The sequence below is a fragment of the Lutjanus erythropterus genome, chromosome 5 (genome assembly GCF_056507025.1).
Source record: "Lutjanus erythropterus isolate fLutEry1 chromosome 5, fLutEry1.hap2, whole genome shotgun sequence".
Classification (NCBI taxonomy): Eukaryota; Metazoa; Chordata; class Actinopteri; order Lutjaniformes; family Lutjanidae; genus Lutjanus; species Lutjanus erythropterus.
The window spans coordinates 36,885,203-36,900,330 of NC_139321.1; the positions used below are offsets into that span (position 1 = coordinate 36,885,203).

Here is a 15,128-nt window from a genome sequence, read left to right on the forward strand (position 1 = left end):
TGAAGTAAAGTACATTTCCCCTCCAGTCAGCAGTCAACACGGACGGAGAGACTAATTCCATTATACAGTGGCGGTCGGCACCTCTGTGGCTCCCTGCGAGCCAGAAGAGTGAAAATAATCACCGTTTTACTCCCACCGGTAAAACGCTCCAGGTGTTTTGGTCCTTCCTCACCACATACCAAAGATTTGTCACCAGCCCTGGGCAAATCATACACACACTGGCAGTACTCATTCCTGTCCGCCTTGACTGGTCTTACCCACACAACACTCTGCTTAAGTGAATGCAAAGATGATGTGAATCTCATAATCTTGTTGCGCAAAAAAATTGGTTTGCTTTCTGTTTGGACACACCATAATTCCAGGTCTCACAAATGTAATGTGCATGACCCCTTGGAGAAATAAATCCCAACCGACTGGGGCTTAAGATCGTCCGTTTTTCTGTCTCTCTTTCCTTAGTATGGCATCAAGAAGAAGGAGGAGAAGGAAGCCGAGGCAGCGGCTGCAATGGAGCAGGCCTCCGAGGGCAGCCTCACCCGTCCGAAGAAGGCGGTACCCACTGGCTGCGGTGACGAGGAGGAAGAGGAAAGCATCGTGGATACGGTCATGAAGTTTATCCCGACCCCGCTCATGGATATGTTCAATAAAAAGTAACAGTGTTTTGGGTGAAATATGATTAACTTCTTACAACGTTCATCTAACCAAGACTAATGCCGTACCTTTCTTCAACCCTCTCACCCTCCCACCCTTTCAACTTCTAAGTGTCCTGGATTAGAGCAACGTGCCATGACTTTGCCCTTGATTTTAAATATCTGATCTCTGATGGTGATACTTACTTTTTAATCTCCTCTTCAGAGCATCTTTCTTGATAACCTGTGGTTATATTTAAAAGTATGTAACACCTACACAGATCTTTACATCAAGGCAAATCTTATGCCATGTTTCCAACATGTCAAGCACTTAGAATACGACCAGATATCACCCATCATCCACCCTTTTTGTTTGTAAATAGCCTCGGGTTATAAAAAAAGAGAACTATATAAGAGTGAAATGTGACATATAACAAGATAACTAAGAGTATAAGCCATATTTTTAACGTTTAAGAAATTATCCAAATCATATCAAAATTTGATTGAATTTTCCTGTTTTGTTCTTGCTAATATTTGATACATACAGTGTATATAAATAACTGCATTTTTATTAGTTCTCGGTTGTGAGGATTCACCCCATAAACTGTCCCTCATGTTCTCATTGGTTTATTGTGAATGTGTAATAAAAGGCACAGGCAGAGTCTAAACAGCACCTGTAAAACCAGAAAGCGAAGGAACTCATTTGAAATGACACGTTTTTTTCTTGTTTTGTTTCCTTTTTTTTAAGCATGCAGTAAACTTTTGTGAAGTGACGTGCACACATGGATACCATTTCATTTGTTATGATAAAGCAAAATACATTGATATTTGAGGCAATAACTGGTTTTCCATTTTTATTTAATTGACATCTTGTCCGCCATATACAGTAGGCGACAACTGACTTTGTGTCTGAAATGTTCTTCCATGGGGAAAACTATAAATGTTCTCCATACATGAAGTTTGTCTCAAAGCAGTTAGATGAAATTCTTACTATAAATTCACTTGCTATATATGTTTGTGATTTGAATATTCTGTTTTTATGTCCTGTGGCAGGTGTCGTTCGCTCTGCTTTTGCAGTAGGACATGTGCATTTTAGACCAGCCTTTTAATTTGTTGACATTCCCATCAATTTTTGTAAAAAAAAATGAAAAAAAAGAAGAAACTTCACAAACACAACAATGTTGTGAACACACTATATGTGAACAGACAGTGACAATAGTGCAATATATTGTTCGAAATGAAGTTGTCCTGTGTCCGTTGGTTTAACTGATGGGAGTGAAAGTCCCAAATCAGCAATAACAGACAATCTTCATTGTTGTGTGTTTAGACTTACTCCTTAATGTGTTAGTCGATGTTAAAGGCACAGATGTGTGTCTGCATAGTGACAGTGGAAACTTCGTAGGTCAGACATGTTTGATTAAAATAGAGAACAGGGGGAAGGTGGGATGATTTGTTCCGTGTCGTAAAAAAAAACGTTCAGTCATATAATACAGAACGGCGAGCACAACCAGGACTTGTGTTCAAAACCGAAAACCAAAAGGCAAATCAAACTGCAGATATCGACAATAGCCTACAAACACAGGCATGAGATGAAATGAGCCCTGCATGACCGTACAACAGAAACCGTTTACCTGCCCAGTCTAGTCCAGTCCAGTCCTGCTGGAGAATATAATGGCACAAATTTAAAGGGATAAAATCAAATGTTTCTCCATATGCCTTGTTTTTTTTATGATTTATTTCTCTTTCATTCCACAGTGTCTTGTTAAAACATTCCAGATATTTCAGACATTCCACCAGACTCGTGCTGGTAACGCTCCAAGTTCGATATTTACAGTAGACCTCAGTCGATGCCTTTGTTAGCCTACAAGTACATCACAACGAATAACTTAAATTTGATGTTGTTATAACCCGATAATAGACACTAGAATGAATCGAATATACATATAAAGAGTTATTTTAGCTGCCATGTACAGAAAAAAAAATCCCACATTACATTTAAGGGAAAGCATAGATGTGCAATTAGCAGAGATCAGTTAAATCTTGTGATAAAATTTTGTTAGAAAATGTTTTTGTGATTCACATGTGCACAGTAGCTGTAGGCGTGATTAAGGTTTTCTAAACCAGCTTTTGCCACTGTTTTTATTACGCTAAACATGAAATAAATTCTGAACTTGTGCATTCCTGTGGCATAGATGAGGGAAATTTACCTTTTATCAGCGCTTTGTGAGCTCTGTAATCATGTTGAACATATATATTAAAAAAAAGCCAAGGGCACAGAGTGGTAAGGTCTTCTGTAGAGCATATTTATTGAAACTTCTGTGATTTTATTGTTCTTGTTAACTGCCTTTGCCAGCCTCCATTCAAACAGTGTGTTAGCATATAGTTAGCAACCGATGTTTACAGTTATAGAACCATGCATCAGAAACACTCAAATCCACCATCACATCCAATCAAACCAAAGAATAGTGCTGGTAGTAATAGATTTAGACTAGAGGTTCCATTCTTTTAATTTCACTGCATATCTTATTTTTTATTTTGAAATTCTCAGGTATTCTTCCTTTAAGTTTGAATAGAAACCATAACTAGCCTTCTCTTAGCATAATTAGCCTTCTCTGCTAATAAGAAATTGAACAGTTTCATTGCCAGGGGCCTAGCAAGCCTAAACCAACTTTTATTTATGAATGACATATCTCTTGTTTGGCCCAAGAATATTCCAGAAAGCTACAATTACTGCCCAATCAACCCATGTATAAGACTTTCCCAGCAACAGAACCATCATCGTCAGTGTGTGCAGTTCTTCAAGCTACCAGTGAGTCTTTTCCAAACTGGTTTGCTCTGAAATCACATCACCATTTCCATCCCATCCATCATAAATCCATTCATCATCTTGTAAATGCCAATTGATTGCGCTCGTAATGGCTTATAGACCACTGCCCAAACAAACTGCCCAAGTCATGCGTAATCAATATCTAGTCGTCCAGCAGACTCCAATTGACCCTTAATAAGTCTTTGCACTCTGTGCTCTAATAACAGTTGTGCAAACTTGGTACCTGGTGGAACCTTGGTCAACTTTCTCCTTTCTCATTTACTGTACTTAGATATGTTATGTGCTAGACTCATCTATGTTGAAAAGACAAACAAAATTTGAAAATAGTTAAAGGATGTTGCTGTAAAAGTGACATATAGTCACATCTTGTTAGCTAATGTTGGCATAACACTATCAGACGTAACTAGCTGGCCAGCGATTAATGTAGATAAGCTAGCTACTTACCTAGCTGTTTGCTAATATTAACTATCAGATGCAACTAGCTAGCTAATGATGAATGTAGATGAGCTAGCTAGTTAGCTACAGTGCAAAAGGGGGAATAATATTTTGATTTTTTGGAACGCCAGCTATGCTAAGTTAGACACCTGCTGCCACACTCCCCTTGACTCAGGTTGTTAGTCGGAAGTTGCCAGGTTGTGGTGACTGATGGGTGGAAATTGTATGTAGCATGTGGATTGTTGTGTTTCAAGGACAATCTGGCAACTTGGGTGATGTCAGACAAACATACAAGACTTGAGGGTCATGCCAGTTAGGGGAGTTTCCTGGGAGAAAAAGCAAAACTAGAGGGGGATGCTAGATGGCCTTGAATTATGGAAGAAACCTGAGAAAAAGCAGAGTGTTGGCAGGTCTGGATGAGCCTAGTATGTCTAAGTAGTCTATGAGAAACAGGAAATGAAAAAGGAAACGATAAAGTTGACCAAGGTTCCAAAAGTGGGTGGGACTTAAGTAGGGTCAATTCAGTGTTCAGTTGGAAGTCGCTCATTTGTGCCGCTCATACAGCCATTAATATGATTAAGAAACTGCCTGAAAAATATTCCACTTAAAAAAAATACTCCTTCGATGTGACTTGAATGTAACTGTCTAATGTTTCTCTCTCCTTGCATCTGTCTTTCTCTGTTCTGTACGTGTTGAGAAGATGCTTATTCTCGTGCAGTATTTTTCTTTTTCTTGTCTGTAGCCGGTCCTGTTTCTGTCCTCTGGTGGTTGGTATTTTGAAAAAACAAAAACAACAACAACAAAAAAAATGTTAATTTGGTGCATTCTTTTGTACTGCAAAATCTTCTCACCCTTCTCCCTCCTCCTTCTCTCTCTCTATCTCCCTATTTGTTGACAAAATGTATGCATGCTTATGGTGTGCGATGTAGGCAAGGTTGTTGTTAAAATCGTTTTGTGTCCTCTCTGTGTTTCAAAGCTCCACCTGTTAGCCTCACTGCATGCCATTTTAGACAGATATTTCAGTCTGTAACTTTCCTGCAAAAATGGAATCACCGCACACTCTGAGAATAAAGTGATTTCATATAATTTTTCATCGTCTTGTGTTTCTGCATTCAAACAGTGCTGCAGCAGGCCTTTGGCTACTGCTCCTTCTGTGTAAAATAAAGAACAGTATATGGAAGCAGTGGTAGTGACGTACAGTGTATTTCCGGTTTGGGAGGCAGCGTCATCCCTGACTTGATCTGCAGTCATGAAACATATCACCATTGCATGGCATTCGTTCAGGAAGTATATGTGCAAAGACCTTCAATGTATATCACATGTTGCTGTTTCTGTCAGTCAATCTTGTTTTTCATCTCAACATGGCTGTTGTGCTTTTTTTTACGTTTTATTTTTCCTCCGAAGGAATTTCAACATCTCTTCAATAAAAGCGAAAAGGGCTGTAAACAGAATGCACTGTGTTGTTCAAATCGTGATTGGAGGGTTTTGTCATAAACCCGGCAGGGACATCAAACAGATGCAAAACAGCATCTCTCTCATAGCAGTTTTGTTTGTCATAAGTGGGTCTGTGATATCGGTATCGGCAAACCTTTTACATCAAACAAATCCACTGAAAAGATAATGGAGGAACGCCAAGCAAGGATTAGGGATGGCAATGATTTCAGAGTTGGGTTTAATTCCAGCACAAGGAGGAGGCCGACATTGAAGCGAAATTAATTGATTGTGATGCTTTGACATTTTGCTCGCTTGAGTTTCGGTTTGGATTATAAATGAGGTCCTTTCAAAAGGTTGCTGGCATCACCTCTCAGCATACACAGTGCAAAGCTTGTCGTTTTATTTACCCTCCACTCATACACTGGTGAATTTCACTTTTAAAGGTTACCTGCCATGTCAATCTTATTTGCAGTGCTGCTGTGTTTTTGCAAAATGGCACTACTTGTTTAAAAAAATGAATTATTGAAGACATTCATTTATTTAGTGGTTTGGATGGTACATAAATAATAATTTTTATTCGCCTGAGACATGAGACAACTTGGTGGTGTGCTATCGTGCTTGAATAAGCACATGTGGTTTGCGGAGCGGGGGGGGAAACAAAATCATCTTCTTCACTGTTGCAACAGATGTTGAGTGATTCATGCTCTGCCAGTTCTCCAACAGAGATACCTCCATCCCAGACACTCTTATTATTAACATGGTGCCATAATACAGGCAAGAGCAGTAATGCAAAGTTTGACCATTAAAGTCCACATTATTTGGTGTGGGGTTGTATGAGGTACTTATCTATTGTCAGTTTATTAGCTACACCAGATGCTGTTCAGCACAGTACCAGTTAGGAGGGACTTTTTTTTTAGTGTACACTATATTTAGAATATTTTTTATCACTTAACTTTACTGTCAGGCAGCCTTTTCTGATAGGAAACCCCTGTTAAATAAACCAAATGTTGCTCTCTTCACAGCCACCAAACACCATAGGCAAAATCATTAAGTTTAGCCTCATGGGACACAGGGGTTGCTGGTCTACCACTGCTTCTATCTGTCAGTTTGTTTGAATTATTGCGTGACTTTGCTGAATCTGAACTACTGTTTTAAAACACTGAAGTCACTATAACACAAACAAACTAACAACAACAACAACAACAAACTCTCTGCCTGTCCTAACTTTGGGCGTGCATATTGGCATTTAGTGTAGATAACACAGTGACTATTGATAAGTACCTCATACGACCTCACATTAAATAATCCAAACTATCCCTTTAAGTACAACCTCCTAGCTTTACCTAATTAAAAGCTATAAATCTTGTATTTAATTCTACCTCTGGGCATTACACCTACAAATGAAACTATAAACAAAATCTTGACAACTTCCTCAGACTCAAGTTAAAGAAGGAAGACTTTCAACCATTCTAAGAAACATGCTTCAGTGCCTTTTTCATTTCTCTGTTATCCTGGTGTTATAATAGACTAAAACACCTCATTTGTCTGTTTTTGAACATTTAGTGCAAATAGTTGTTTAAGCAATTATTCATTCAGTTGACATGAATAGCAGCTTCAGTGTAATTAATATATAGATATGGGTAGGAAACTAAAAAACTTAATTAAGGTCGGAAAAGTTCTGTATGACTGTTAAATATTTAAAAAGTTGGTGTCATTGTGTCAGCAATTTAGTGTGGCACTTAAATAAAGTTGGTCCACCTGTGAGAGATTCTGTGTTTCAGATTTAGTGGCATCTACTTGCCTCACCCTCCCCTTCCAAGTATTTAAGAGAACCTGCATTTCATATGAAACTCACACAAAATGCAAAAGGCGATATCTACAGCCAGTGTTTGGTTTGTCTGTTCTGGGCTACTGTAGAAACATGACGACCTCCGTGGAAAACAACAATGAATGAAAACAGACTTACAGACTGATCTATAAAAAAATAAATAAGATTCATACAGCAGGGGCAGTGAGATACAAATTTTTAATGTATCAAACCCTGGATCCTACAATCCCCATAATGCAACTAAATGATGTAAATTCTCAGACCCTACCTGCATAGTAAATTGCAGCATCTTTCAAACTCAACACCTACAAAAATGAATGCAGGCTTTGCATGGAGGCTGAGTGACCTGTGTAAAATTGTCCCTTTAATACACATCACTACCTGGTTTGGCATTGAACTCAAAGTCTGCCCTGTAGAAAATGTAATTCCAACAGTTACTGGACTGATGTAATGTCAATTTAAATGTAGTGCATACTAGTTGTGTTAATGGCTGCTAAATGACTACTAATTAACCAGCCAGCCAATGAGCTATTTTAAGCTTTAAAGTGTTCGGTTACTATGGGGGGAGATATTTGTCTTACATAATGGCATAATGGCCCAGTGAGAAAAGCTGTCTGACATCAAGATAAAGCTGTGACAATATAACATTTTTTTGCCGCCCCACAGCAGTACATTGCTTTACCTCCATGTTGGTACTCCTCTCTGCTTCTCCAAACTGTGGACATGCCAACCTCCATCTACTGTAGTTAATACACTGACTATCTCAACTATCTTTTTAATATTTTTGTCTTAGTACAACAGACTGGTTGCACATTTTGTTGACTTGTCGGAGAAGGAAAAACACAGGTGGACTTAATAACGGTCATTAAGATTCAGTTCCATTAGGTGTCCCAGTAGCAGTGACAGCAAACCAGCACGCACAATAGAAGGACCTCCTCTAAGTGGAACAGAGCGATCATTAATGCGCTTGTGAGTTTTCGGGTATGACATGTCAAAACGTCTGCCGCGCAACTAGTCCAGTGAGTACCACTTGGCTCCAAATTAGGAGAGACTGATGCCATCTGGGTCAAAGAGACACTAATTCCAGAGACCCTCCCTCATTTGCCACAGACAGCTGGTGACAGGGTATGAAACGTTTTTGGAAGACAGCAGACTGGTTTTGGAAAATAGAGGAGGGACAGTATTTTTGTGTACTTTAATGGTTTTTCCTTCATAATTATCTGAACAGGACCCAAAGTGATACACCTAACAAAACAGTTTCTCCTTTTTGTGGCTGGTCTGAATATTTTTTCATCTAAAAAATCATCAAGCTATGACATTTAGTAACATTCTACAGAGTGAAACTAAAGACAATTTTCTTTGCCATAGAACAAGAACAAACATAGATACAGATGGATACAGATCTTTACCAGACCATTCATCGCAATGTGATTGAGGTGAAATTAAAATTGACCCATACCACCAACATCTTGAAAAGGTTTCCCTTCTTGGACTCTACTTGTGTGCCATTGTACTCACACAGCCATTTCTCCAGTGGGGCTCCATAATGGCAGCAGACCTAGTTGCTCAGTTAGTGACAGAACTGCGGAGCCTCTGTTGGTCGCACCGTGCGGCTGCTTTTCCACCACTTCAGGCTGTTGAGCACACACAAGGGTCTTGGCTCCTCCTCGGCAATAAAAGTCCACAAGTCTCCCTGCAGGAAATGGAGGTATAAATCAATTCCATTAGTATTCATGCTCTGAGGTAGCCTTTTCAGACCGAACTGCCTTTGTGCTCTCTCGGCAGCACTCAGGCTGCAGGGGAGCCATGGCTCTATTGGTGTCCTGTAGACATGCAACAGTCAATGTCAATTAACTGCTCTCCACTGGGCACTGGACCCATAAAGCAGCCGGTGAGCACAGACTGGAACTGGAATCTGGATAAGGATTTCTTGAGTGTGGATGGAGATATTTCCCTTTATGAGAACACAGACAGAACTACTGTTATCAGTGACCATCTGGCTGTTTTGACTGCTGATTTATTATATGGTAATTTAATTTGCTGGCCTACACGGAATCTGCGTCTGCTGAATTCGATGACACCTCCACAGATTTTCCACATACTTTAGACGAACAGAGACACTGCTTGTAAAACCCAGAATGTTATCAAGCATCTCACCAGTTTTTTTTATTTATTAATGTATTTGTTTGCATATATGTTTGTGATAACTGTTGGAGGATGAATGAATTGTGATTAATGGTTTAATGTTGTCACAATACCAGAATTTTGACTTTGATACCTTTACCAAGTTTAGTATCACAATACTCTGTGAAAACAATACTTGAAATTGAAACAATACTGGTTTGATGCCTAACAGATCAGAAACAGAATGTCCACAAGGGACATTAACCCTGGACATAAAATAAGGTGTTGCAAAAATAAGAAAACATACAATTACGATGAAATCTTCAGCATTGTATTTGAATTTCATACTTATCAATGCAAACTGCTGATGGTGGTTACATTTATTGGGATAAATGTAAGTATATCATTTATATACCTGCTCTACACAATGCAAGGATTCAAGGACATCAATTGCAGTGTACAACACAGAGTTGTACAACGAAAATAGAGTTGTAGTTCCTTCACACTTTTCGCTAAGCCCCACTTCCAAACAGCAACTGTCCAATCATAGCTTAGCAACTGCAACCAAAGCTGTCAAGCTTTCCATTTCTCTACATGTTGAAGGTGTACAAGAAGCTCTGACAAGTTTCATGAGTCTGGACAGTGACCTCTTTTTTATTGTCTCTCAAAAACGTGAAACACAAGAGCACACGTGTGGTCAATGAATTAAACCCTGTCTTCAACTGCTCTAACACAAGCTGCGAATATTAGCGTGTCTGGCTAACTTATGCTAGCCTACTAGCTGCAGTAACTTTACCTACAGCAGAATTTGTTAGACACTACTGCTTTTGTTGTGTAGGGGTTTGAAGAGATGCAGAATAAAAGTGGGCCCACGATGATGCATCTCTCTCTGGCTCGCTGTCTCAGGTCTAAGCCACTTAGCTCTGATCCTGGCTGTCCTCCGTGATTGTGGTCCAGCTGGGACCCGTCTCAAGGTCTCCTGCACCGATCGAGTCCCTGCATTTATTTCTGTCATCTATCGTAGATATACCTGGCATATTTCACCATCCAACCAGTGTATGGTGAGATGTAAGCTAGCTTTAGCCTGGTTTAGCATTGACGTTATAGCGTGTACTTAACTGTCAGGAAACTTTACATTTACAGTTTCACACGGTTCTTGCTTTAAAACGTGTCAGATGGAAACATTAAAACATCAGGTGGAGATTTCTGAGCTGACTCAAGTCGAGTTAGCGTTTCACTATATATACACACATATATATCAAGGAAATAATTCTGTGATGCATGTTTTAAATTTGTGTCAGGGTGAATGTAAGCAGCAGCAAGAAGATGGTCATAATATGATCAGCATCTTCATATAAAAAGCTAATCAGATGCTGCTGCATTATAATATAAAGCAACAGACTGAAAAGCAAATTAAACATATGCAACCTATGTGGAGTTAGTCTTAAACACAAGTAACATTATCCTGCACCCATAAGAAAAACACAAGTGATAAGAGAACAAGACAGCACATATTATGAATCATAGCACTCTAAGTACTGGCTGTTATCTATCTGTGGATCAGTTTTCTTCTGTTGATCTGGGATTGGGTAACGGTGGCAGCAGGCTAAGCAGCGTATTCCAGACGTCCCTCTGCTCAGCAATGCTTTCCAGTTCTTCCTGGGGAATCCCCCAAGAGTTCCAGGTCAGATGAGATGTGTAATCCCCCCAGCGAGTTCTGGGTCTATCCTGAGGTCTGCTCCCAGTTGGATGTGCCTTGAAAACCTCCAGAGGAGTTCACTATTATCAGGTAGCTACTGTTTTGGTTACATTATTTAGTTCAATTCTGTCTATCTCCTTTTAAAATAGGCATACTGAGAACTCAGTCTACTCAATAAACACATGTAGTCGACATTGGATGATTCTGCATATTACTTAGGTGTTTTTCCTGCATGGAAGCTACAGTATGACTCAGCAGGCTGAAGCCACAGTGACAGTTGCACGATAATTAAATCCTAACAGTACTGAGGCATCATCATGTCAGCAAACTAACTGTAGATAGATATTGGATAAAACATTGTAAAGTTTGCCAACAGCAGCTAACATTAGCCACTGTAACCTACTGGTCACACCAGGTCAAATATGGCGATGGCAGCAAAAGCCCTGATTGTTTTGACCTTAGCAGAGGTCTGTTTTATTTTATTAAGGACACATGCTAAGCTGAAATTTCCATTCTGGGCCCTAAATTGTGTTACTGTTTGCTCATTTCACCTTATTTACAGTTCAAATTGATGCCAAATGTTTCGCTGAATGAGTAAGTGTCTGTTTATGAGTTGTAAGAAATCATTAATAATCTTTCAGAAGGAGCAGATGTTTATAACTGTTAAATTGAGCAAAATGTTAATTTTGGCAGGCAGAAGACAGGCAGTCACTGAACTCAAACTCCAAAGTGTGTATTTTCAGAGGAGTGGGCTTTTGTTTTCAGGATAACAGGCTTAACTTTACATCGATGGACAACTGACAGTTATAAACAGCTGATCAGCTTACAGTGTGGGACTCTGAGGCACACTTTATTGTCAAATTACAATGCTGCGCTCGACTTGTGCTCCTCTGCTTCCTTGAGTCCAGGAAGAAGGGGGCAAGGGAAGCAACTCGCTTCAACCATAGATGGTTTTATAAAAAAGGCATCTATGGCTTCAACTCGCTATTTGGACTTCAGCACAGCAAGTGGAAAATCTTATACACAAAATTGCTCTGTTGAATTTTGCTGTTCCCAACAATCTTTTCTAATGTGCTCCTTGAAATTTTGCATTAAAATACATTGATGCAAACATGGCTAATGAGAAAAAAGTCAGTTTTCAGGGAAGCACTGATGTGAAACTTGTACAACTGAGGGTCTTGGGTCTCTAAACAATAGACTGCACATAAAGACAACAAAAACAGCATCCCGTCAGCAGTATGTTTACATGTGGCACAGCTTTACATGCGAGAGCAGTGTGATACACAGTAGGGTCTCAGCTGTAGATGGAAATGTACAGTGTGACCAACAGTGCATGACCAGCGCTTCTGAATTTCCATAATGCAAGACTAATACTCAGAGACAGGCAACCACCCTGAAAAGGCTTTGTTTATTTTCTCATCGAAATACATCAAATGGGCACACCATATGCTCCAGACAGATATGCACAGAGATTCTCCTCTGTTTTGCATATTTTTATTATATGCAAATGACCTTTTGAGAAGTAAATATGTTTTGTTTCGAATCCATCAGACTGCTTTTTTTCTGTTATCCCACTGCGCTCTTTTTCCACAGTTCAGTTTTAAGTGCAGGGGACCTCAATTGGTATCACAGCGTCCTGGGGAGACTCTGATTGACAAGTCCATTGACATGAGATCGCAGCAGCCGCAGTGGCTCAGATGAAGCTATAATGGGTCCGTTTAATGAATAAAGTAGCCCAGAGACCTTCCCCACCCGTATCAGCGACAGACGTGGGAGCTGCCTCCCCATCCAGCTCCGTGACAAGAGGTCTGACGTATTATAAGGCATTTAATTTCAGCACAGGACTCCGAGGGGACATTCCTCCATTTCACTGTGTTAAAAGGAGCACACAATTGGGCTGAAAAGGGTTTAAAAAAGTTCAGTTAAAGAGCACTCCTGACCTCAATTAGTGAGCATTTCTCCTCTTGAGTCTGACGTGCTAGCTTGCATATGATGATGATGATGATATGTCTTTACCACGCAACCTCGAAACCGGCTAATCCTGTGTAGAGGCCTGCATTATATATAAAACGTCCTCCACAAATAGAAGCTGTAGTATGAATACTGCATGTTCCTCCGTAAGGATTTGATGGGAATAAACAGGATGTTTTGCTCTGTCTATAAATACTGCTGTGCTTCAAAAACGTTTCCTTCAGGGAAGCTGTCACTGCCGTACTGTTCTGATGTGCTGCTTCTCGTGTCTGCAAAAAAGACATCGTCTTCCATTACATCAACCAGAGCGCTGACTGTGAAACCAGGTGTGGTGCAGATTCACTTAATCTGCCTTGGAATACTAGTAATCCGGTTCAGAGCACCAAGTTTTGAATGCAATAGCAGTGGAATCTAATTCTCTTCATTCTTTATGTTTCACATTTATAATTATGGAGGCTAGGCAGGAGAAGTCACAATATGTGGACATCACTTCTGTTATACCCATTGAGTAGCAAAAAGACAGCTGAGCATTTAGCTTGAATGCCCCAAAAAACACAAAAAAATACATCTAAAATGTAACCGTCACTGCCCACATACTTCAATGAGTTCTTTAAGTTAGCATGGATGTTAAGCAATACAACCACTAAAGGGCGCTGCTCATAGTCAAAAGTTACCCCAAAGAAGAAGACAAACAAACATGGCTGCCCTGGAGGAGGTTCCAATAATGTCCCTCTTAAGAAAGAGGCAAAAACAGAGGCAGTATTTTAGTAGTAGTTTCTTTCACTCATTACTTTAGGATTTTTAAAACGTCTTCATCGTATCCTGTGGTTTTGTTTCGTGCTATTGGCTACACTGCCCCCAAAAGGCTACCGGTGGTACTGCTCTGCTTCACCCATTTGATTTGTATCTATAAGATATCAGAAAATGTGCACAAACACAGATTAAATGAATGCAGAGCACAGACACAAAGCTCCATCCGTATCTGTATGCGAATCTAATGTTCAGCATAAATGAGCCTTAAAATGAGAAAGAGCTGTTGTTTGAATGACTGAACAAACAGATTGAAGAATAAATCTGAGCTATCTTTTTATGGACTGCTAAAAGATGATTTAAAAAAAAGGAAACTGCTATTCACAGAAACAGCTAGAATCCAAGCCTTGAGACTTTTGCGTGCTTTCTTTGCTTTCCTAGCATCGAAATCAGGTACGTATAATGACCACATGTCAATGTCCATAAACCTCTGTGTCTTTGGTAAGTTGTAAGGATCACTGTCGAGTCCAACTGCCTTTTATTTAAGCAGATATTTGCTTGTTTTACTCCCAGTTTCACAGTTGCCCTACTAATGGCAGCCATGTTTCAGGATGTTTTGCCACTCATCTGACTGAGGGGGTGTCCCCGTCGGAAAGTGACATCAGTGCATACCCTCTGTGGTGTTACCTTTTCTTCTGAAGGTGGGTATTGATTGGACACTGAAATGACAGCCAACCACAGCAGAGAAAGGAACGATTTTTAGAGTGACAGCAGCAGTGGCGAGATGATTGGGTAAAATCTGACTGATCGAAGCTAAAAGCATATATTTATGATTGAACTTTCACTAAGCTTCATTAAACAATAAGACTATGCATTATTGTCATTCAGACATATACTGTAGGCATTATTAGCTGCCAAACACTAGAATTTTCTTACTTCCACAACCAAAGTCAGAAATATAAAGATTTTATATGTAGTAGCCTAAATGTTTGTTAGAAATATTTAAGGCATCATCCAACCATGCAGTTTGAATTGCAGGCCTCCTACAGAGAACACTTCCCCTCCTTCATTTTCCTAGCTTGTTCACTACTCATCTCTCTCTTAGTTTTGGGTTACTGCCCCCCCGAAAACTGTAATTTACATGATAAGTTCATAAACAGGTCTATTTGTAGCATGGCTTCATAGGCTTGGCTTGGGTCTTTTCCTCAGGATGATCTTATTACTTTCAAACACGGTGCACTAAATATTACAGCACATTTCGCTGGGCTAAATCTGCAGCCTTACTTCCCAGAAAGTGCTCCTTTGGATTAAGCTCTGCTGAGCTGCAAAATTGAACTGCCAGTCGTCTATAGAAATTTGATAACAGAGGGTAATGCTCTGAGCCTGACATCTGAATTTTGACTCTGAAGCAGCCGTGGCGGAGAGTAAATCACG

The 15,128-nt window shown here is 39.8% G+C and overlaps 1 protein-coding gene across 1 annotated transcript in view; it reads left to right on the forward strand.

Moving 5' to 3' along the window:
* Positions 1-4,974, forward strand: part of cplx1 (complexin 1) — a 92,684-nt gene extending 87,710 nt beyond the window's left edge. Inside the window, exon 4 of the mRNA XM_084719773.1 lies at positions 457-4,974. Within this exon, the coding sequence (XP_084575899.1) occupies positions 457-651 (195 nt within the window). The 3' untranslated portion in view covers positions 652-4,974. The remainder of the gene's footprint in view (positions 1-456) is intronic.
* Positions 4,975-15,128: the final 10,154 nt, after the last annotated feature.